The sequence below is a fragment of the Colobus angolensis genome, unplaced genomic scaffold (genome assembly GCF_000951035.1).
Source record: "Colobus angolensis palliatus isolate OR3802 unplaced genomic scaffold, Cang.pa_1.0 Scaffold78, whole genome shotgun sequence".
Classification (NCBI taxonomy): Eukaryota; Metazoa; Chordata; class Mammalia; order Primates; family Cercopithecidae; genus Colobus; species Colobus angolensis.
The window spans coordinates 4,984,743-5,009,461 of NW_012121598.1; the positions used below are offsets into that span (position 1 = coordinate 4,984,743).

Sequence of the window (24,719 nt, forward strand, 5' to 3'; positions counted from 1 at the left end):
TCTGGTGTATGAGAGAGGCATTCATGACCAACGTGAGAAGGTACTACTTGCTTACATTTTTTGCCTCTAGTGCAAGTACATTCACCTTGATTCCTCTCCAGGCATGTGGTTTGAGTTACTTTGGCCAGAAGTAGCAACTGAGGCCCAATCTGCACTGTGCCCACAGGAAACTTCACAAAGGTTTACATATGGAAAGCATTTAGGGCCATGTCTGCCTTGGCTGTGGGAACAGGTGGGGCTAGGCTGGCATCTCTGCTCTCAATTGCCAGACTGTAGAGAGAGGCCCTCGCCTTCTTCCACAAGGTGTTTCCAATAAAGGGGGCATATTTCCCTCATTAGAAATAAACACAGATTGACAATATCATAGCATTTCTTGGGAAAAGAAGAAAACAGTCTTCAAATGTCCTCTGTAAGCTCCTCTGATGTGCATCTAGGTGGGGCTGGCATGGGGAGGAGAGAAGTGTATTATGAGGAAAGCAAGAAAAGCACCCACATCATTCCATCACTGGATTTGACTTCCCAAACTAAAGAGGGTAGGATAACATCTGCTTAGCTACATCACAGGCCATCAAGGCTTGAAGAGACATAGGCTGCAACCTCCCTATAATGCCGATGAGAACACAGAGCCCAGGGAGGCTGAAGAATCTGACCAGTTCACACAGCAGTCAGGGCAGAGCTGAAGCTAGAACCTGCAACTCATAATTTCAGTCCAGTGTATTTTCTGAAGTACTCCATTTCATCCCACCACACCATCTCAACAACCGAACAAATCTGTTCATGTGTGGTTGGTGCTATAAGGCAATGGTTTTCAACCTACAGTCATGTTGTGAACCTCCGGGATATTTGAAAAATTACCAACACTTGGGCCTCATACACTGAGATTTCAATTTCATAGATTTAGTGAGAGGCACAGCTTAGACATTCTTAAGAACTCTCCACTTGATAGTCACAGAGTTGAGAGCCATTACTTTTAGGAATATATATGGGAAATACTGGCACTTTCCTCTCCATTTTGCTATGAACTTCACACTGCTCTAAAGAGATAATGTCTTGTCTGGGTGTGGTGGCTCACGCCTGTAATCCCAGCACTTTGGGAGGCCAAGGTGGGTGGATCATGAGGTCACAAGTTCAAGACCAGCCTGGCCAACATAGTGAAACCCTGTCTCTACTAAAAATACAAAAAATTAGCTGGGCGTAGTGGTGGGTACCTGTAATCCCAGCTACTCAGAAGGCTGAGGCAGAAGAATCACTTGATCCTGGGAGGCAGAGGTTGCAGTGAGCCAAGATTGCACCACTGCACTCCAGCCCGGGTGACAGTGTGAGACTTCATTAAAAAAAAAAAAAGGATAAAGTCTTAAGAAATGAAATAGGAATATAAAGATGAAAATGAAAATGATATGTTTCTAGGATCTCATGAGGAGGCAAACAAATACATAAATAACTTCCAAGCTAGGTGCCATAGAAGGTCCAAGAAGAATGTGTGATCCTGACTGAACTATGCTGTCTATGGCCAGAGGACTAATTTGGGTAAACTCTACTCTTTGTTCCATCGAGGCAAAGCTTACTTACCTTCCAGGCCTATCTCAAATCACACCTCTTCTATGGGCCTTTTTAACAAGACTCCAAAAACAGCTGGCATGCCTCTTCTCTCAACTCGTACATTACCCACAGGCCATAGGCAAACAATTTAGCACCAATTTATATATTATTTTCATGTTACACTACAGTAATAGTGAAATGAAAGCTTCTACTTGTTCAGTGCATACCGTGTGCCAGCCACACTTTACGTTTTCTACACAGCACCACCAATGCTCCCAGGAGCTCTATGATGCTGGTATTAATATACGCATTATACAGATTAGGAAACTGAAACTCAGAGATGTCAAGTGCCTTGCCCCTAACCAGACAGCTGGTAAAGACATGAATTCAGGTTTGCATGTCTCTAGAGTTCTTTTCAACATGTCATTTTGTATCAAGTACAAATAATACTTCTTTATTATAGCATGTACTCCTGACATATTATTTTGAAAACTATTAACTTCTTTGCTGTTCATTCACTTAATTCTTACTACAACCCCACTATCAATTCTATTTGTGAGGGAATTAAGTCTAGAAAAATTAGATAAAATGCTCAAGATTCCATAGCCTGGCCAGAAACCCAGGTGTTCTATTCCAAGTGCAGGGCCATGTCACTTCCCACATATGCCATGTGCCGGGGTCTGTTCCATACTAACGTAAAGTCCCCCAAGAGAAAGCCTGTGTTTGATGCTGCTTTTGTATTTTCCACTGATGCTAGATATGCAGCCTGTTGCTTCATTAATTGATTTGCCAAGAAGTAGCAAGAATGTCCCCATGACACGGCCAGACCCTAAGGACTTGAAGAACGAAACTGTAGCAATTGTTTGGGGGCTGAAAATAACTGCTGAGAAGACATAACTGTTGGTTCTTTTTAGTGCCATGGCTAAGTTATATTCTAGAAAAAAGCAAACAAACAAAAATCCAACCTTTCAGTCACCATTTTTGAAGGAATGATTCTCAACTATCTATATCAACTAACGGAAGCAAACAGCAAAAGTGAAAGAAGTGACCTGCCCACGACCAAAGGAAGGATCGGTGGAAGAGAGAAAGTCAACTTCCTTTCTCCTTCTCCCCCAAAAGTTTCCAATTTAAATCCGCAAAATCTCCAATCTCAACCCCAGTTATCTGTCTATGACACAGCAATGTCCCTTTAGTCATATCTTATCTCATTTCATAAAGGATTCAAAGTAGCTTGCAACATGAAAAGATAAAACAAGTAATGATAAAATATAAACAAGTAAAGACTACCAAGGCTGAGGAAAACGTAAATATAAAAAGTGAAGTCCAAGGAACAATGCCTTATTAGAGAGGAAACTGTCTAAAGCACAAAAGAGTGCACTGCATTTAAAATAGATCTTCCATGCATGAGGTTTAGTTGATGAGGTATTTTTAGGGGCTCAGTCGCTACTGTGGGTTTTACTCCATGCCAGATATTGACCCAGAAGAATAATTAAAGCAATGAAACTATAGAATTTATCTCCAGGATGTGGTCAGCACACAATATTCATGACTCCTTGGTTAAATAGGAGATGTGTTTTCCAAGTCTAATGTTGCCAAAAAGACCACGTCAGTGCTTTCTGCGGAATGGAACTCATATTTCAACAGTAAGTCTGAATCATGACAATTTATTTATTCAACAAATACTGTGACAATAAGTTACCTGCCAGGAACTGTGCAATGCATTGCTAATTCAAAGACAAGACACAGGCCCTCTCTTACAGGACTTCTCTCTCCGGAGGAGCAGAGAGGCTTGTAAATATACAATATGTAAAAACATAACAAGTATGATTGGAGAGGAATGCATAAGGAGTTGTAAAAGCAGGGATAGCGACAATCACGTCACTGAGGTTAGCAAGCACATCTTAGCTTCTAATCTAACATCTTAACTTGTAACACATCTAGTTATAAGGATGCAGAGCTTCTGGGTTGGCAGGGGTGGGGGTGGGCATTCTTAATTGAGTGGAACTGATCAAATCATAGAAGAAAGAACTTCCTTTTGTGACTTGCTAAACATCTCTGTATTTCTGATTTGATATTGTGGAGAAGTAAGGCAGACAAACACAGCAGCGCCGTCTCAAAAAGTGGCGGCCAGCAGGAATAGGACAGAGGAGTACGAAGAAATGCTGTAGCAAGCATTTTGTCATATCCAGGTTAGTGAGACGAATTTCTTGGCAGTATAGGCATATTGTTCTTGGCAATTCTCTATATAGTAAAGGGAACTTCAGGATCCAAATCAACTTTCTGGCTGACTGTGCATCCATTCAAACCACCTATGATCACATTTAAAACAAAAATCTAGCATCTCAAGAGAGATCTAAAATGGAAGGTTTGTTTGCCAGTGATCTGCACCAAAAACTGGAAGCCAGCAATCAAAGGTGAACAAGTGTTTCAAACTTTCAGGCCTCTGATGCCTGACTCAAAAATCTGAAGCATCCCCCTTCTTGCTGGCCAGCTAAAGAATACTTTGGTGATCATACAAAAATATAGTATTAATATACTATATTCATACTATAGTTATATATTATATATAATACATTCAGATTATATATTTATTGTATAAATATATATTTATATTTATATAGTATAGTATGAATGCTGAATAATTTATAAAATTATTATAGGCAAAAGGTAACTTGCTTAGTAGAATTTACAGTGATTGATTCCAGCATATGTATCTGAAGAAGCTCCAAAGCAGAGGTCCATAGAAAATGGACACTTGCCTAGTGTTAGCTCAAGTCAGGTTCTGACTTTCTCCTGTGGAAACAAAAGCAGATAAGGTAACTTTCAAAGAAAATTCCTTTTTGCCTTAAACTGACTCATAGCTTAGAAGTTGAGAAAATAAAGAAACAGCTAAGAAATAGTGAAGGGTGTTGAATGTCTAAGGGAATCAGATAAAAAAGAAGAGCCTTAATAGGAAGTGTGCACATTTGTGACCAAAAGCTAAGCTACCAGAAACTATGAAGAATGAATCCAGAAGTCTTAGCTAGAGTAATCATGCAAGAGAAAGAGATAAAAGACATCCGAATAGGAAAAGAAGAAGTAAAATGATCTCTCTTTGCTGTTGATATGATTCCATACACAGAATATCCTAAAGGCTCAGCTAAAAGGCTCCTGGAACTGATAAACAACTTCAGTATACTTTTAGGATACAAATCAACACACAAAAATCAGGAGCATTTCTATACACCAAAAATGTTCAAGCCTTAAGAATCAAATCTAGAACATAATCCCATTTACAATAGCCCCCAAAAATAAAATATCTAGGAATACATCTAACCAAGGAGGTGAAAGATCTCTACAAGGAAAACTGCAAATACTGCTGAGAGAAATCATAAATAACACAAACAAATGGAAAAACAGTCCATGCTTATGGATTAGAAGAATCAATTTCATTAAAAAGGCCATACTGCCCAAAGCAATCTACAGATTCAATACTATTTCTATCAAGGTACCAATGTCATTTTTCACAGAACTGGAAAAAAACTATTCTAAAATTCATATGGAACCAAAGAACAACCTAGATAGCCAAAGCAATCCTAAGCAACATGAACAAAGCCAGAGGTATCATGTTATGTTACTTTATACTATACAGCTACAGTAATCAAAACAGCATGGTTCTGCTACAGAAACAGACACATAGACCAATGGAAGAGAATAGAGAACCCAGAAATAAAGCTACACACTTGTAGCCATACGATATTTCACAAAGTCAACAAAAATATGCAATGGGAAAAGGGCCCCCTAATCAATCAACAGTGCTGAGATAGAAGCTTTTGCTGTGCAGAAGCTCTCTAGTTTAATTAGGTCCACTTGTCAATTTTTATTTTTAATTTTTGTTTATGGTGGATTTAATTTTTTGTTTATATGGCTAGCCATATGCAGAAGAATAAAACTGGACCCCTACTTTTCACCATAAACAAAAATTAACTCCAGATTGATTAAGGATTTAAAAGTAAAACCTCAAACTATAAGAATCCTAGAAGAAAATCTAGAAAACACCATTCTGGACATTGGCCTTGGGAAAGAATTCACAACTAGGTCCTCAAAAGCAATTGCAATAAAACCAAAATTGACAAGTGTGACCTAACTGAACTAAAGAGCTTCTGCAGAGCAAAAGAAACTATCAACAGAGTAAACAGCCTACAGAATGGGAGAAAATATTTGCCAACTATGCACCTGACGAAGGTCTAATATTCAGAATCTATAAGGAGCTTAACCAACAGAACAAGCAAAAAACAAATAACTTCATTAAAAAGTAGGCAAAAGGCTGGGCGCGGTGGCTCAAGCCTGTAATCCCAGCACTTTGGGAGGCCGAGACGGGCGGATCACGAAGTCAGGAGATCGAGACCATCCTGGCTAACACGGTGAAACCCCGTCTCTACTAAAAAATACAAAAAAACTAGCCAGGCGAGGTGGTGGGCGCCTGTAGTCCCAGCTACTCGGGAGACTGAGGCAGGAGAATGGCATAAACCCAGGAGGCGGAGCTTGCAGTGAGCTGAGATCAGGCCACTGCACTCCAGCCTGGGCAACAGAGCGAGACTCCGTCTTCAAAAAAAAAAAAAGTAGGCAAAGACATGAACAGACACTTCTCAAAAGAAGACAGACAAGTGACCAACAAACATGAAAAGATTCTCATCAGTAATTATAAGAGAAATGCAAATCAAAACCACAATGAGATACCATCACACACCAGTCAGAACGGCTATTATTAAAAAGTCAAAAAACAACAAATGCTGGCAGGGCTGTGGAGAAAAGGGAAAACTTGTACACTGTTGGTGGGAACGTAAATTAGTTCAGCCACTGTGGACGCACTTTGGAAGTTTCTCAAGTAGCTTAAAACGGAACTATCTTTCAACTCAGCAACCCCATTATTGGATATATACACAAAATAAAATCATTCTACGAAAAAGATACATGCATTTGTATGTTTATCACAGCACTATTCACAATAGTAAAGACATGGAATCAACCTACATGCCAATCGAGGGTGGATTAGATGAAGAAAATGTGGTATATATATATATACCATGGAATACTACATAGCCATAAAAAAGAAGAAAATCATGTCCTTTGCAGCAACATGGATATAAGTGGAGGCCATTATCCTAAGCAAATTAATGCAGGAACAGAAAACCAAATTCCTCATGTTCTCCTTTATATGTGGGAGCTAGACACTGGGTACTCATGGACATAAAAATGACCAAAAATAGACACTGAGGATTACTAGGGGAAGGGAACAAGTGTTGAAAAACTAACTATTGGGTACTATGCTCACTTCCTGGGTGACAGGATCATTCATATCCCAAACCTCAGCATTGTGCAGTATACTCATGTAACTCACCTGCACATCTACCCCCAGAATATAAAATAAAAGTTGAAATTTAAAAAAAGAAAAAAAAAAAAAGACCAAAATCTATGACCTAAGTGTCAACTAGAGATAGCATTGGGTTAAGAGCACAGGCCACTCCTGGGGTTTGAATCTCAGCTCTTCCATTATACGTCTCTGAGACAGTTACTTAACCTCTCTGGGGTTTGATTCTTTCACTTTAAAATGGGGAAAATAATGGTGCCTACCTCACTGGGTTGCTGTGAAGACTGCATTGAATGAGCTAATTTTTATGAGGCTTAGCACAATACCCACCACTTAGTAATCCTCACAATCCTTCAAGGAACATCTCATGATCCCCATTTTCCAGGTGGGGAAATGCGCTCAGAAAGGCATCTTTGCTAACAGTGCCTGGTTTCTCCTTCCCCTCCTTCTCCTAGGAGGTCAAACTATACAGAGTATAAATGCTCTTTCACTTTTTTCCTACAACTCAATCTGTCCCATGACTTTCTCTCAAATGTTCCCCTTTCCTAGCTCCCCATGATGCTCAAGTCCTTCTTTTTCTATGAAAACATGTTTTGTTTTGTTGCTGGATTTTGTGCTCATCAATTCTTTTATGCCAAGGACATTCAGGACTATCCCACACTAACAAGTGGTGTTAGAGAAATCCCCTTGACTATTTGGGTATCAGTTTGCCATTCTTTGGCAACTATTCTCCCACCACCACCTTTTCCTCAGTTTTTATTTTTCATATTTTTTCAACCTCAAGGTACCCCTTCCCAGATCTATACAAGGTCCCCAAGGAAGATCAAAACATTTTTGAGGTCAGGAATTAGTCCAATTCACACTAGCTAGACTACAGACTAATTTAAAGACTACGGAAGCTGCTATTTAACTCAAAGAAAGGACAGAACAACTATTTTCAAATATTTGAGGAGCTGTCACATGAGAGACATGTATTCAGTCTCGTTTGCAAGGGCAGAGGCAAACAATGCAGTGTGATGATGGGGAAACAGACCTCAGGTTAAAAGGAGGAGGAGATTCCTCACCAGTGGGGCTATTCGAAGGGAGATGGCTTCCTTGAGCTCATGAGCACTGTATCATTGGGAACATCTGAGCAGAGGCTGAATGCCATCTGCAGGCTTATTCTGAAGGCAGTTCCTGCATCAAGTTGAAAGTATGTATATAGTCTCCTGTGCAAATGCAGGACAATCACTTGGAACACTTTTAAAGGGGTTACAGCAGGTAACTGAGGCAGACTTAGAAGAGTAACCTAGATGGGGAAGGGCGTGTTCGGTGGTAAGACTGGACTGGAATGAAGGAGGCTACACAAGGCAGATCACCCGCTTTACAATCCTATCTCAGTCATCAATGATACTCAGACAAGCACAGTTCCTCTTTGAGCTACCCAGGGTGAGGATGTGGAGAAGGTACTCTACTCATCCTCTTCTTCATTTTACGGTGATATCTCCCCAGCTCTGGCTGATTTATGATGCTATTTTAGAGAAGGTCCCAGGCCATTTACCAGAGGGTCAGAGAAAAAACCCACAGTAATGAGAGTTGATGAGAATGTGTATTCAGTGTACAATAGCCATTAGGGGCCTGGGCCTGATAGCCTGCATTTCAGCCTGATGGGTGGATGAATTAAGGAACAACACCACAATGTGGGGAATAGGAGGAAGAATTAGGGGTGAGGATGATGCAGGGATAGAGGGTGGAGTGCACAAGAGTAGTATGCAGCAGCCTGGACTTGACAGACACACATACTTCATTAGCACTTCTACTCAGAATGAGCTGATGACCATGACTATTATACCAAACATCAAGTGAAAGAATTACACAGTGGGTATGAGTTTGTTCTATGGAACTGAGATGTAAGAAGTATCAAATTCTTTTACGTTTTCATATCAAATTTGACTGACTCTGAACCTCCAGTCTCTCCATTCCATCTCCTTGGCGCCTGTAAGAATTTCAGGTCTTACTTAGTCCCAAGAAACAGAGAATGGCTTGGTCCTTAGTCCTGATACAGTTTGGATATCTGTGCCTGCCAAAATCTCATGTAGAAATGTGATCCCTAATGTTGGAGGTGGGGCCTGATGGGAGGTGTTTGGATCATGGAGATAGATCTCTTATGAATGGCTTGAGCCATCCCCTTGGTGATAAATTCACAGGAGATCTGGTTGTTCAAAGTGTGCGGCATCTTCCCCTCTCCCTTTTCCTTACTCCCGCTTTCACCCTGTGATGTGCCTGCTCCCCCTTCACTTCTGCCATGATTGGAAACTTCTGAAGGCCTCCCCAGAAGCAGATGCTGACATGCTTCCTGTACAGCCTGCAGAACCATAGGCCAATTAAATATATTTTCTTATAAATGACCCAGTCTCAGGTATTTCTTTATAGGAGTGCAAGAATGGCCTAATACAGTCTCTAATATGTGTCATTATTTTCAGGACCCCTATGTTGCCACTGTTGACATCTGGGTTTCCATATCACAACACAGTCACCCTTCCCACTCTGCTAGCCAGAGGGTAAGCTACTGGGGACAGAAGCTGATGTGGTTCGGCTCTGCGTCCCCACCCAAATCTCATGTTGGATTGTAATTCCCAGTGTTGGGGGAGGGACCTGGTGGGAGGTGACTGGATCGTGGGGATAGATTTCCTCCATATGGTTCTCATGATAGTGAGTGAGTTCTCACAAGGTCTGATGGTTTAAAAGTGGACACTTCCCCCTTCACTTGCTCTCTCTCTCCTGCCACCATGTGAAAAAGGGGGTTGTTTCCCCTTTGCCTTCTGCCATGTTTGTAAGTTTCCTGAGACCTCCCAGTGATGCTTCCTGTACAGCCTGTGGAACTGTGAGTTAATCAAACCTCTTTTCTTCATAAATTACCCAGTCTCAGGTAGTTCTTTACACAGTGTGAGAATGGACTAATACAGAAGCCATTGCTTTGAAGACCTTGGTACTTACTGATCATACCCAGGCATCCAGATGTCCAACCACCTGCCATCTCTTAGGGTACTGGGGATGGGGTTTGGGGGGCAAGTGGAATTAGGATCTCTGCTGTTCAGTAGAATGTACCACGCTTCATCCCTCAGGTCTGCAATAATTCAGATCTTTCTAGCACTCAATCACTGAGGCTTCTCTTTAACACCCAGATTCCTTCTTGTGTCCAAGTATGCAGCTCTATCTAGCCTCCCTAAGCCAACATTTTCAAAAAAAGACCTGTTTAATCTCCCTGGGGCAAGTGAAATGCAGCCCTCTGGGATACAAACCTGGGGTTGCTCTTCTGGTAAAAACAGCTTGTATTTATTCATCTTTTTCTATGAGCCAGGCATATGGCAGTGTTTTGCAACAAACATCTCATGTGATCATCGCAGGAGCCGTCCCTGGTAGGGAAGATTACTATTCCTGTCTGATAGCTGAGCTCAGGCTGAACCCCAGAGCCCAGACTCGAAATCGCCACATTGCACTGCTTTGCTCTATAAAATAAGTTAATCAATCAATTAGTAACTTTCTGATTCTTTTTTGTGAGGATGCTGCAGCAAAATATAAGATACAAGTAAACTAATCAGATTAACTTGCCAGAATGATACCAATTAAATCCCAGGAACACCATAGGCTGGGTTCTAAGAAGGAAGTGATGCTCTCTCAACATTCGGCAAGCCCCATGAGGTCCTAGGGAGCTGTCCCAGACATTATTTATCCTCTCTGTGGGCTTCTCAGAGAACGTATCTGCCTAGGCTAAATGTAACAGCATCCTCATTGTCTTGCCATTATGAATGCTCTGTGAAGAGGCCCTCTGAAACATCTCCCTGAGAGAGCACCCCTTGTTCCTGCCTCTCCAGGCTCTGCTTTCCCTTGGCCTGCAAAAAGAGCTCATTGTGTTCCCTTTTCTTTTCCTAAAAAAATAAAAATACGTATTCCCCATCCCCTAGTAAATACTGAAACTATTATTCCCTTCAAGCATCTTTAAAAAGTAGTTGCCATGCAGTACATTTCCTGTCTCAGCTCTGGAAGAACTCTGCACCCAAGCACCAAACTTCCAACCAGAGACAGAGACATCCTCTGATAACGAAAATCTTTGCTTCCTCTGTCTGTGACTTTGCACACAGTTGTTCAAAGTTGTTACATATCAAGACCAATCTCATCCCTAGGACATACCTCCCAACTCTCCTGACTCTTATGTTATTGAAAACAAACAAACAAAACTCCTTTATGATGATATTCAACTTGAGTGGCTTTTTTTTTTTTTCTACTTTGGTCCTGGATATAATGAAATGATACATGATATGACAAATTTTCACTGTGTATAGTAGCAATACGAACACACATGCCAATGTATCTTAACATATCTACTTGGTTACATTTTGGGTTACAATAATTAACCTTGATTCATGTATTGGGAAGCTACAGGGACTAGGTAATGCCTGCTTACCATATAGGAAAACTGTGTCCATGATTCTGAGCTCCCTTCTTCAAAAGCTTCCTCCAGGGTTTCCTGTGTTCTCTCTTTATCCTGAAATACATTTATTAGGTTGTGAGGTATGTTTAAGAAGTAGAAGTCAGGGGTATGCTTTCGGTATTTATTGCAACCCAAAGTTAACCCCATCACAGTTAACGAGCATCTTTGGTCTCTTGTGGAATTTGAACTAAATCTATGAGCCTTTTTCAATATCTATAATTCTATGTTTTTTTAAATTATGGGAAATTAATGAAAGATGTTTACATGAATAATGTTTGCCCTTACCGTGTTATGAATTAGTTTTTTGTAGTGTGTCTGGGTGCATGATGCAAGAGAGTAGGAAAAATGTTTCTGAAACAAAACTTGACAGATATTTGTAATGAAAGTAAATTTAAAGATTGCTATAACTGCATTATAGAAACAATTCAAGTATTAAACAAAATACACAATCAAAACAAAAGTAGTTGCCATGAACTATGTTTTTTCATCAGTTTTCAACCTCCCACAATCCAATACTTACCAGATTTCATAATTTAACATCTCTGAAATTAGAAAGAAATCTTACATCCAATGGCATCTTTACGACTCTAAGCGGCAATATTCTTCTTGTTTTCCAGTGGTATATAAATTAATGGTGCATCATTTACAAGGGGGCATTTTAGATTTCATCAACTGTGGTATGTATAATGCATGGTTGAAAGATACTGAGCTAGAACCTCTCCGAGGGCAAGAAAAAGAAATTGTTTCTTATTTATCTTGTACCTTGTCCTCTCCACACTCAGTGTTCTATTAAGTGATTGATTCACTTATTAATTTTAAATTTAGTCCAGTAGAACTAAATTTGTTAGCACATTTCACCTGAGATGTCTACTAGATATAAGCTCTATGAGAACTTCGAGGAAGAAATGGAACCATAAAACAAAGTCTTGCCTGTCAATCAAAAAGATAATCCCAGTAATCTTATCTACCCCTAAGTATTAAACTAAGCTCCCAAACTATGAACCACCATCATTTATATTATATTTGTAAGATATATATTTTTAAAAATATTTGAAAAATGTTAGTATTCAGACAAAAACCATTCACAATACCTAAACATATTTTGTCAATAATATTACGCAGTTAGAAACAATTCCTGTTGTTCAAAACACATCATCTTATATCTTCAGAAAACTATTAACTACCATGCAAAACAATGCTAGGAAAACATTTTGACCTGCCCTATAGAATTTTGTAGGTTATTTGGTTTAAAAAAAAACCTTACTGTTTTTATCTAGCTTAGACCAAATAGGCACCTCATAAAGAAAAATGTGACTTATCATGTGGTCCAAATAGGTCAGAGTGCCAACTGCCATTAGCAGTGGGACAAGACTAGTCACTGATGGCCCATGTTCATTCGTACTGGTCAGTGCCCCTGTCAAACTGATTGTTAAATAAGCTTAATATCTCCCCCAGTCACTAAGCATAATCCCAAATTAATTTATTCTTTTTCAGTAGTTATTTAATGAAAGTGACATTATCTTGAGAAATTCAGTAACAGAAATTTTATTCAAAACCTTTTCTGAGGATATTTTGGGGTCAGTATTATTTCTGTCCAATCTTTGTGCATTATCTCATACTTCTATATCTCTATAGTGCCACATACTGAGCAGAGACAGAAAGGGGACAAGAAGGAAAATCATCAACTGTCAAAGAAGCATCCTAATCATTGCTCACATTTACCTAGAAGAAGGCAGGGAGTATAGAAACATTTATGACAAGAGGTGAAACAACTAGATTTCTTCTTGATCATTACTTTATTTCCAAGTTAATTAACTATCATCTCTCCACATATCCTGCTCCAGTAAGAATTTTCTGTGTAATTTTCTGCAGTTTATTAACAATTTTAACTTGCTCTTGTTAAACCTTATGGGAATCTGAATTGAGATAGCCAGAGATATCTGGCCAACTAATCATTATTATTTCTTGAAATCTGGATGTTTATGTATGCAGCTCCAAGCTGATTTGCATTATGCACCAGTTACAGGAATAGATCTGCCAGGAAGTTTTGAAATTCGAGGACAGATAGGGTTAAGTCAGAGCCCCACACTACAGATTAGCCCAGCAAGTCCCTCCAAATCTTTTGCAATACACATTTGGTAATATGTAGGTCATTTAGTTCTGGCTTCCAGGCAGTTCAGCTAAAGGCTTAGGCTAGAGAATTGCAAAAGCTGATGATTTCTCACCAAGGAATGAAATGTGACGCAGTAGAGCAAACTGCAGACATTTAATACCAGATGTTAATGTAAAAATTGGAAAATTGTGACCCCCACATGGTTATCTGACCCATGGCCTACAGAATCCCATCACAAAGTCTGTAAGTCATCATTATTCCTGGATTCCTCCACTATCAACTTTGTACCTACTCTTTGTAGTGTAAAGTAATAATTCTGAGTCATATAACTGAGATAATTAGATCATATCAATCTTGAGGCATTTTGTGCATACATTAACAGAGTAATTCAATTTCTTACCATAAAAATCAGAAGTAGAGCTTTTCTGATTAGTTGGATTTCCTAGTGACTTTTTAGAAATAGTTTGAGACATTTTTATTTCCTTTGCCTTCCACACCTACCTAACGTCACTGAATGCTGCAGGAAAGGAAGGAAGGGAGGAGATTTTTATTTGCACTGAAAGGTAAAAGAACATTTGAAACATATATTTCTGAACATTTTTACATCTGTTTACACGTCTTCCCTAGATCTGCACATTTTAAATCTACACAGACACAATACAGTTTATGTAAGAATGATACACAAACTGCAAAGTGCTCTATAACTATGAAGAAAATTGTTCAAGCTCTGTTGCACCAACTTGGGTCCCAAGGGAACAGCAGCTCAAAGAATCTCCTCTAAGCCCAGATTCAAGGTAGGGAGGACTTTTAAATGATCCTCTTCTTAGCTGGACATGAGTGTCTTACCTTCACATCTGGACACTTTTGTTACTCAAAATGATGAGAGAGGAAAGGAGGGTGTGGAGATATCTTCATGAATCATTAGCAAGAAACTGAGCATTCAAATGACCCAGGTAAAATGTCACCATAGGGTTTAGCAGCTCTGTGGTGAGCTGAGAGAAAAGCCAGAGATAGCAGTGCATCAGGGGCTAGTCCAGAGAAATACAAACCAGTACAAGAGCCTGAAGAGCCAGGCCCTGCCCTCAAGAGAACATCCAATTCAGTTTCTTCTCTCTCTGTCTCTCTCTCTCTAAGAAAGGCAATTGCAAATACACAACAGACACAACAGACATCACTGACAAGAGCAGCTCACAGATTGGGTAAATGAGAAAAGGTCTTTAAGACCATCCTGTCCCAATTTCTCTGTCAATGGACAAGGACACCAAGGCCTGGAGAAGTCAGGTGGCATGCTCCACCTCACAAAGCAGCACCATCACTGTGACAAGAAGCCAGGGCTCCTGGTCCCCATTCTGATAAGCTTTGCTTGTTCTCACACAAGATGTGAAGGAAATCTTACCATTCAAGAGTCAAATATAATCCACTGTTTTTCTTTGAGGGATTGCATTTTATTTTTCAGAGAGTCAGATTATCTTAAAAAAAAAAAAACCATATAACTGGAAAACTCTTTTCTCCCTCCCACCATTCTTTCCTCCCTCCCACCATTCTTTCTTTCTTCCATTACTTTTCCCTCTCTCTTGCTTTATCTGTCTTACTTTCTTCCTCCCTCTCTCTCTTTCTTTCCTTCATAGGTATATGCATCTGGAGGCAGAGGAGAGAGCCAAAGATAGCAGAGCTAAGTCAGGGAAACTCGATTTGCAATTGCCTATAACAGCTCAAAACTTGGACTGAGATTTTAAAAACACAAGATTATCAACTTAAATCTTGAATCTAGAAAAAAATAGTTTTTCTTTCCAAATAATTTGATAACATTTATGTAAAATTAAAATTTTGTTATTCCCCAGTGCCCCCACCATCACTACCCACTTCTCATCACTTTTCATCTTCAGGTTCAAAATAATCCCTGGCACTTGTAATTGAATGATCTCGCAATGGGTGTGTGAGTTTACTTGGATCTCATGGGGCCAAAGCAAGCGGATAATATGTTTCTCTCACAATCATCCACACTATTTGTTTATAAACAGCCTTATTTAATTTAAACTGGGTTTGCAAAATTGGACCATTTCTAATTTTCCCTATCCCTTACATGTTGGTCCAATTGTTTCATTTGATTGTTGACTCTGTTTCTAAGAATGAGTACATTTCCCTCAGCATGTAAAGGAGAGAAAAAAATATCCGTGGACTAATGTAACAAAAATCTCCCCAATGAATTTCCCATAAAGAAGAGATAAAACATCAAGTACCAATAGTGCCAAAACATTTACTGAAAGTTTTCAAATCTTGCAAAAATATTACAAAAAGCAAGCAAACGTGGTGAAACTAATGACAAATTAGACATTGAAAACTAACATCTGGTTAAGTGTAGGCAGGCATGTAAGGGAAAGAGAACATCCATAGTTGTTATGGTACACGACTGCATTTGACTCTTTTACACATACTATGTCATTTGATCCCATTTAGGAAAAATTATCCCAGACTTAGAAATTTAGATTTTAAAAAATTGTGGCCTATACATATCACATTAGCTCATTATTCATCAAGCTCACTCAAGTGTCACCTAACTCTCTTGGGAAATGTTACTTTGTCTGACCAAGAATTTAATAGGGACCAGATTAAGGACTCTATAGAATTAGAAGTTGACTTGTAGAAAACCATTAAGACATGATGCTTTATTTTTGCTTTCTGGTAGAGAAATGTACCTCCACGGTTATAATTTTATTTCCCTGTAGGACACTAACCAGTTTTATATCTTACTGGCAATTTCATTTTATCAAAGCCTTCCCCACTGACTACTTAAATTCCAGTTTTTTCATATTCTCTTCCAATTGCTCTGCTATACTGATGTCAAGTTAACTGGAACTTAACTCATCTGTTTATGAAATAATTATGTTTTTAATAATTTCAGAATGTGTGCTTTGACAATCATCAAACAACCACATGAGGTAGGTAGTATGTCCTCATTTGACAGAGGAAGAAACTGAGTCTCAGAGAAGGCACATTATCGTCCAGGTTTATAGAGATAAGAAGTGACAGAACTGAGGTTTTCACACAAATATGCCCAAATTACTTGACAGGAAAGACACTGATGATTCACATGGGGACTGAACATTTGAGCTGCAACATCTCCAAAAAAATCAACCTTACCCACATATGTTCACTACACGTTTGAATTATAAACATGACAGCTGAGCATCAAAAGCAAGTAACTTTAAACGATCTAAACCTGACTTTTAAAATAGTAATTAAAACAATTATTTATTAATTTGTTTGGCTTCAATTCTGAAGCTTTAAAAATTGGAAATGTTGAAAATATTTGCCCATAGACTATATGGAATGTTATCATTAAAGTGTGAAATTCCAATACTTTGCTGATTCCATTAATGGTCTGGATGATGCTCAGCAAATTACTACCGAGGTTGTTAGAAAAGCCACTGAAAAGTATTTAGAATACTTAGTGGCAAGCCTCTCTGACATTTCATAAGCATGTCCTTACATGACACAGACTGAGAGCTTTGTGAATAAATCTGATTAAATTAGCAGCCTATCCTGCTGCAAAGATGTTCACTCTCCTTTGTCTCTAGACTGGAAGAAAAATGAGAAATATAAACACACTTTTGTATTCTTCAGGCATGAAAGCCATTTGTTTTCCTGGCTGAACAGACAGGTAGATATCAAGACTAAAGAGTGACGTGAAACTCAGTCCAAAAGCACCATAGTACACACTTTAAATTTTAAAAGTATACCTTGGGAGAGGCTGATCTTACATATACATGTTTATCTGTCAATAGGCATGCTTTTCAGCTTGGATATATACCTTTAAAATGCACTCTTTTATCCGCCCGAGGATCCATTCAATGTATATACAGCTTTACAAGTTTTTCTCCATAAGTAAGATTCTAAAGTTCGGGTCAATTGGTATCTAGGTTGATTTAAAAAAAAAAAAGAAAAAAAAAAATCTGTACTTGTAACAGTGAGTATTTTGTCCACCAAATCACAAACCAGACAGTGACCCCCTGGCCTGGTTTTCCATAGCGCACACTCCTGTTTAATGGGCACTGGCAGCTGTCTGCCACAGATTTCAGTTAAGTGAGGCAATCTGCCTGCCCCACCTCTTGCCTCAAATCTCAAACTCTGGAGCCAGCAGAATTTCAGCTCCACCTGAAGTGAAAAGATAACTATGTGGTTTAAATTCATATTGACTCACAGTTTCACTGTTTTATCCTGGCTAAAGCTGCTCACTGTCTCTGTGGTTTTCTTACATAAATTTTCAATCCAGCTAGTGCTATTATAATGTGTCTTTTCCAGCCCTGATGTTGGGGGTGGATTTTTAGTTCGCATATTTTTTCCAGATGTGATAAGTTCTCCATAGCCCTCTTGGTGAGCAAAAGCATATCCAGACCTTCTTGAGCTTGACCTGCGGGTCTGAGGCCGTCGGCTACTTGGAGGCCTTGCCTTCTTTTGAGCCTTCTGCCACCGGCGGATCTGGAGACAAACAAGACCCAAAGTGAGCTGAGGCATCCAAATGATAGACTCCAGGCAGTGGTCCACTTTGTAAAGTGAAAGCCTTTTTTTAAGTAAAAACAACATTGCAAAAGGAAGTTTTAAATCTAAAAACTAAAAAATTTTCCACCCAAAAGATGACACTGGGGGCACTCACGCATTTTTATTTCTATCGAGAAACTATTAAGTAATTAAGAAATATCAGACAAATTTCATTACTGTCTCTCATATATCTTCAATGTACACAAGCATACTTTTGCATAGAAAGATTTTCTAACATGCACCGCCCAAAGTCAGCATAATAATTTATAATTTCATTCTCCCAAAACAGCCTTTTTCCTCTCTTTCAGGGATTCTCTGAATCTAACAGTCGTCAGTAACTGGACTAGAAGAAAACTGAGAAAATGAGTCAGAAATACTCAATTCTTGCAGTAGGTCAATGTATCATGAGACTTCCAGGGTTTCGATTTATTTTAGGTTTGCATGGCCTCTCTAAATGTTCCACATTTTCTGAGTAGGTTTCCTACAACTCTTTCATTTCCCTGTAAAGCTAAGGAGAAAAAGACCTGAGGATTGTGGTAAGCGACCTTGTTCTCTGGTTTGGCAAATCACTTGGATTCTGACTTTGTGTCAGGAGAAAGCCATCAAGCAGAACATCACCATCGAACTTACAGGACCAACGAGCACAGCCTTCCTTCCTTAACTCATCCACCATTTTCTGGGTTTATGTCAGAATGAGCTTGGAGAACAAAAGTTCACAATCGAACTTACAGGACCAACGAGCACAGCCTTCCTTCCTTAACTCATCCACCATTTTCTGGGTTTATGTCAGAATAAGCTTAGAGAACCGAAGAGAGGACAGATATAACAAGGGACTCTGAATTCTTCCAGAAGGAATCTTTTTAGACTTTGGTCCCAAAATGTCAGAGACATGATGATGAAAAAAATGTCTATCTCTATCTACCTCGGTCTCTCTCAGCATCACTGGCCTGGTCCCACTCACCACAGCAGCATGTTCCCCCTTCTCATGACATGGCTACGAATGTTTGTCTCCCTTTCTTTCTCCTTTTCACGTTTTATCTGAGTCCTGACCTAAGTTGACATTGTCCTACTTACTTGTCTTCCCATGAAATTCTGAAATACGTTCATTCTCCAGTTAAGGAATTTCTATAAACTGTTCTTCCTACTTTCCCTCCAAGTTTACTAATCTACCCAGCATGCTGCTCTTCCCCTTCTTAATCTGTTCAGAAGGTAACATCTCACCCATGTTTCTGAATCTGCCACTGGATTTCTACAAAAGTGTTAAGCCCCTTTGACTTATACCATGCTTGTCTCTTTTACTGTGCTTGTGCTTGCTCTCAAACCAGTATCTTTTTCTATAGCTTGCCTTTCCCTTGGAAAAATTGTCCAAAATGAGACCTGTGAGCTTCTTTTTAAAAGTCAGCTTTTTAGAATACCCAGTTTAACTTGTAATTTATGACAGGGCCCCATCCACATTTAGTATAGATGCCTCTCTTCATTGGCACTAAGGACTAGTACATTCAAGATGCGGAAAGTCCCATCTATTCTGATGTGATCTAATATACCAGTAGGTGTTTGCTTGTGACAATTTCATTAGCCCATCTCTGAGCTTCCAATAAGGCAGAAAAGGACACCATTTCAAGAGCCAAAAACCAGCCTTCAAGTATTCATCAGCACTGTGACATACCTGATCACTCAGGGTTGGGTATAAATTCACCTTCAAAAATCTGAATACCACCACTGGCAAAACCGAAGCCACTGTTGTTAAGAGAATTACAAGCCATATACACTTCTGGGTCAGGGAATGTCGTGCATTACCTATTATTAAAGAAAACATGCACTGTGGTTACAAGTAGGACTGAATTATTAATTAACAGGTTCTTCGTTCCTACAAGATCTTTTTTGAGATGGAGTCTCTCTCTGTCGCTGAGGCTGGAGTGCAGTGATGCGATCTCGGCTCACTGCAAGCTCCACCTCCTGGGTTCACGCCATTCTTCTGCCTCAGCCTCCCAGGTAGCTGGGACTACAGGTGCCCACCACCAAGCCCGGCTAATTTTTTTTGTATTTTATGTTAGCCAGGATGGTCTCGATCTCCTGACCTCATGATCCGCCCGCCTCAGCCTCCCAAAGTCCTAGCACTATAGGTGTGAACCACTGTGCCCAGCCAAGATCTTTTTCGAAATGGTGAGATTTGGATCACCTAATGTCACCATGATGATAAGAAGGCAGAAGTGCTAAGATCACCCTCAGGAATTGCTTAGTGGCCTGATCACTTAGAGATTACCAGCCTGAGCCAACATTCTCTCACCCAGGCTCAGTCTAATATCACTCACGGAGCACAATTCTCTCTTCCAGCATCAAGATCCTGTGGTTACAAAGTAGCCATTATTTTTAAAAGGCACATTTACCCTATACCCTTGTGGACTCTCGAATTAAAAGTGTCATATCAAAACTACACAAAAAAATCTTCCAGATGCAGGTACAGTCTCAAATAATGATCGCATTGATTGGCTTGTCATTAAAAGGGGAGTTTTTCTACTGCAGGACCAACCTTTTAAATGCCAGGCAATGGCCTGAGAAAACTCGCCTCAGAGGGACTTGTTATTTATTGTTCACTTGGTTATGAGGTCCTCAGAGTTCCAAGATCAGGAAGGCTCCTGGGTTTGTGAAAAGAGCATTCCCTCACCAGGAGACTGTTGATGCAGCCATCCAACACGCTAGGGCAACAGGACAGTGAAACTCATTTCCAAGCCTGAAGTCAGTTTCCTTACTCTTTACTCACACCTCACATACCCCAATGTGGGCTTAAACAAGGCAATAAGGATCAGTAAGGCAGGCAGATAAGCTCCATGGGGAGATGACAACCCTGCTTTTATCACCAAAATAAACTTCTGTCCCTGTTCATTTTCTAGAGATTTGTCATCATACTCCCAATTATCCAGGTCCCCTATCCCAGTATTCAAATGTTACCACCATTCAAATGGGCTTTGGGTATGTGGGCTTGGCTACTGAATGGTATGTCTGCTTTTTCTGGCTTTAGAGAGAGGAATCTGCCTGCCCAAGAGCAGCTGATTCCAGTCGCCTTCAGCCATGGGCAGAAACAAACTTGACTCAATAAATTAAATGTCTCTTTGAGCTCCTTGAAGCTTGGTACCCTCAGGCATGACTGGGAAAACAAGCTTCACTTTGAAACCACACTCCTGTTTGCTGCTAGCTACTAAGGAAAAAAAAATTTTTCCTGGAACCCCAATGTTGATCTAACTTTTAAAAAATTTCATTTGAGCTCAGTAATTAATTGCTGAAATGGCATGTGCTTAGCTGGAAAGAGTGGTCCCTGCACAAATTACTTTCTCCAGTTGAGGCATTCTCATCTCATTATGCATCACAGTGCTCTCTTAGGACGGAAATCTTCTAGTCAATACACTGAACTTTTCGATTTGGCAAACCATCTTAAAAAAATAAAATAAAAATAGTTTTAGTGTCCTTGTTTCCCAATATGCTTATTCTTACTCATGACCAACATGTCTCTACATAGTTGGAATCTTTTGGTAAACAAAGTATTACCAGTATGTATTAAGTAAGAGTGGTGCAACTTAAAGATTTCCATTTACATGTAGGAAAAGGCAAAAGGTGAAGAACAGTTTTAAGTGTATGCATGAATTTAAATTGAATTATAATTTCAGGTGCCTTTGCATCAATGTGGATTTATAACCTTACTAACCTTATAATCCTATTTCAGTCCTTGTGGTCTTATTTTGCTTTCTACATAAATTAGTCCAAGAATTTACTTCCTCAATTAGTGGATACAAATCTCACTCTTGCCTGATTAAGTTCAAGAATGTTGGTCACTGCACATCTCTCTTTTCCAGTTTGTTTAGATGAACTTGGTTAGCAGTTTATTTCACACACACTAGAGATTTCAAAACCTCTGAGAAGTATATTAACATCCCTCTTTTATAAAGCTCAGTGGCCTTTGCTGGGATTCCTTTTGAAATGTGGAGTGCAATGATAGTATACCCTATACATAGACTAGAGGTATACTCTTTGTAGAATAATAGAATCTTTTAAGGGATTTTAGAGGGTCGTTTGCTACTCATCTGACATTCAAATTCCTCTGTAATGTTCCCACCAGTAATCAAGCCACATTTGCATGAATAATAATAATCACCATTATCACGGTTAACATTTGTTTTAAAAGTACTATGTACCAGGATACATGCTAAGTGCTGTATATGTATTATTTCATTTAATCCTCATACATTTTCCATGAAAATAGGCTTATTAATATCCTCAGTTTATAAGTGAAGACATTAATGCATAGTATAATATTGTAAGCTATATGTTTAGTCTTTTTCTCTGTTTTCTGGCATAGATTTAAAACTTGAAATTCTCAAAGTGATATGTGTCTTTTTGTTTGTTAATGAGTTGACTGATGGCTGGAAGTCCCTAGGTAGCTTCAGGATTGGGGCTGGTCATCAGAAAGACTAAGGTAGGATTAGAGGGTTGGGACGTTCAGCCCCAGCCTCTAAGCTCCTGTTAGAGAAGAGGGACTGAAGGTTAAGTTGATCACCAATGGCCAATGACTTTGTCAATCATGCCTATATAAAAAATGTCTCCATTACAGCCTTAAAGAACAGGGTTCAAACAGTTCCTAGATAGTTGAACATGCAGAGGTTTCTGAAGGGCAGCATGCCTAGAAAGGGCATGGAAGGTCCACACCCCTTCTCCCATACATTGCTCTACGCATCTCTTTATCTGTATCCTTTGTAATATCCTTTATAATAAACCAGTAAATGTAAGTGTCTCCCTGAGTTCTTTGAGCCACTCTAGAAATTAATCAAACTCAGGGAGGGGGTTCAGGGGAACCATGATTTATAGCCAGCTGGTCAAAAGTAGAGGTAAAACATCCTGTGGCTTGCTACTAGCATTGGAAGTGCAGGGGCAGTCATGCAGAACTTAGCCCTCAACTTGTAGGATCTGACACTACCTCCAAGTAGATATTGTTGGAATTGAATTGGAGAACATCCATCTGGGGTTCTCTGCAGAAACACCTCGTTGGTTGCTGGTGGGACGAAATCCCCACTTCTTGGTGACCAGAGGTCACAGAAGTCTTCTGTGTTGCTTGCTGAGTGAGACTACAGGAGAAACTGAATTTGTTTATTACTATATATTCTCACGTGGAAAGAAGAAACTTGCCCAAAGTCACACAGCTTGTTAAGTGGTGGAGCTGGCGCTTGAACCCTGACTGTCTAACTACAAAGCCTACTCCTCATGCCACTTATGGATTAATGTCCAGGAATTTTTAGAAGGCTCTAAATTATACTTTGTTTCATTCTTATCTAAATGCAAATAAGCTTTATGGGTGAATTTTGGCAGATGTTGGTGATAACGTGGCAAAAAAGGAGAGTCTAGTATTTCTTTTTCTTCTCTCTACCATATATGAGCATTTGTCAGGTCTTCAGGTAGCCCTAATGTATGTGCTATGCCTCTCATTGGCAAGGAGACAGCCTACTACATGTAAGCTGTTGAGAACGTGTAAGCTACTGTGAGTAATTCTTCTGCATCCAGTAGAGGCAGCAGGAACTGAGCTTTTAGAGCCACTTTTAAACTCAGAAGCCTTCAGATGCCTGGCTCAATCGATTTCTGGACAAAGGATCACTAATCACCCCCAACTCTACCTAACACAAAAAATAAATTACAAGACAAGTAAACAGCAGCACGACACTAGGTTCCACTAGTCAACATGACTCACTTACCAACAAATGGAAACTGGTTTGGGAAGATGCCAAAGATGCCATTACTGTGCATTGTAAATAAAATGGAGAAATAAATGGCAATGCTCCCCCAGATGAAGACGTGATTAATGAAAGTCCAGTAACTGGTATCCAAGGCTATCTGTAAATAAAATCAAATGCAAAGGGGAGGTCTTTGAGGATTAAAAGAGCATCATTTATCTAGTGATGTTTCCCCAGAATGGCCCTGTGGCAGGAAAGTTGCACCTGCCTAGTTGCCAAGTCAACCATGGGCATCCCCACTTTCTGAACACACACAGGGGACTGATCTGACTTCATATTTCTGGTAGAAAATTGACTTTACAACTTCTCTACGCAAGCCATTATATCTGCCAAGGTCAAGTCAGAATCAGGAGGTAAGATGTTAAACACGTTAAACTTCTTTTAAGTGAGAAATATGAAAGCACAGTGGCTTATAATTTTTAAGTTACTTTCCAAATGCCTTTCAAAACATTTCTATTGGAAAAAAATTATTTCTGTAGTGGGCAAGTGCAACATGTTATACTCGGTAAGTAAATGTACACAATACCATTTTTACACATGCATGATCTTTTTTACACCAATATCCCAACTCATTTTGATGATCCTTTCTCTTCAATTACTCAACTTATAACAAAGAAAATTCTTCAGCCTTATTTTGGCATAAAATTCAGAAACTGGGATTCACGATGGCCTGGGAACATGGTCATGAGCTCTTCTTCCTTCTAGTAACTTATTGCGGCAGCTCAGCTGAAAGAGTGGTCTGCTATTGGAGAATCAAGGACGCCACTGATAAATATGAACACCTGAGTTCTTCAGAGAATTTAAAAAAGTATGTTCTGGTATCATTATTTGCATCTCATAGGGCCCAAGTGATCCAGGTCCAAGTGAAGGTTTGCATTTCTAGTAGTTTGTTGCAAGACCAAAGATTTCTCATCTGTCTGAGGCGGCCCTACC

General features: G+C 39.5%; 1 protein-coding gene across 1 annotated transcript in view; it reads right to left on the reverse strand.

The window, feature by feature from the left end:
* Positions 1-15,710: 15,710 nt before the first annotated feature.
* Positions 15,711-24,719, reverse strand: part of ATP8B4 (ATPase, class I, type 8B, member 4) — a 257,644-nt gene continuing 248,635 nt past the window's right edge. Inside the window, exons 26-28 of the mRNA XM_011928601.1 lie at positions 23,748-23,886; positions 19,679-19,809; positions 15,711-17,952 (exon numbers count right to left, since the gene is read on the reverse strand). Of these exons, the coding sequence (XP_011783991.1) occupies positions 17,671-17,952; positions 19,679-19,809; positions 23,748-23,886 (552 nt within the window). The 3' untranslated portion in view covers positions 15,711-17,670. The remainder of the gene's footprint in view (positions 17,953-19,678; positions 19,810-23,747; positions 23,887-24,719) is intronic.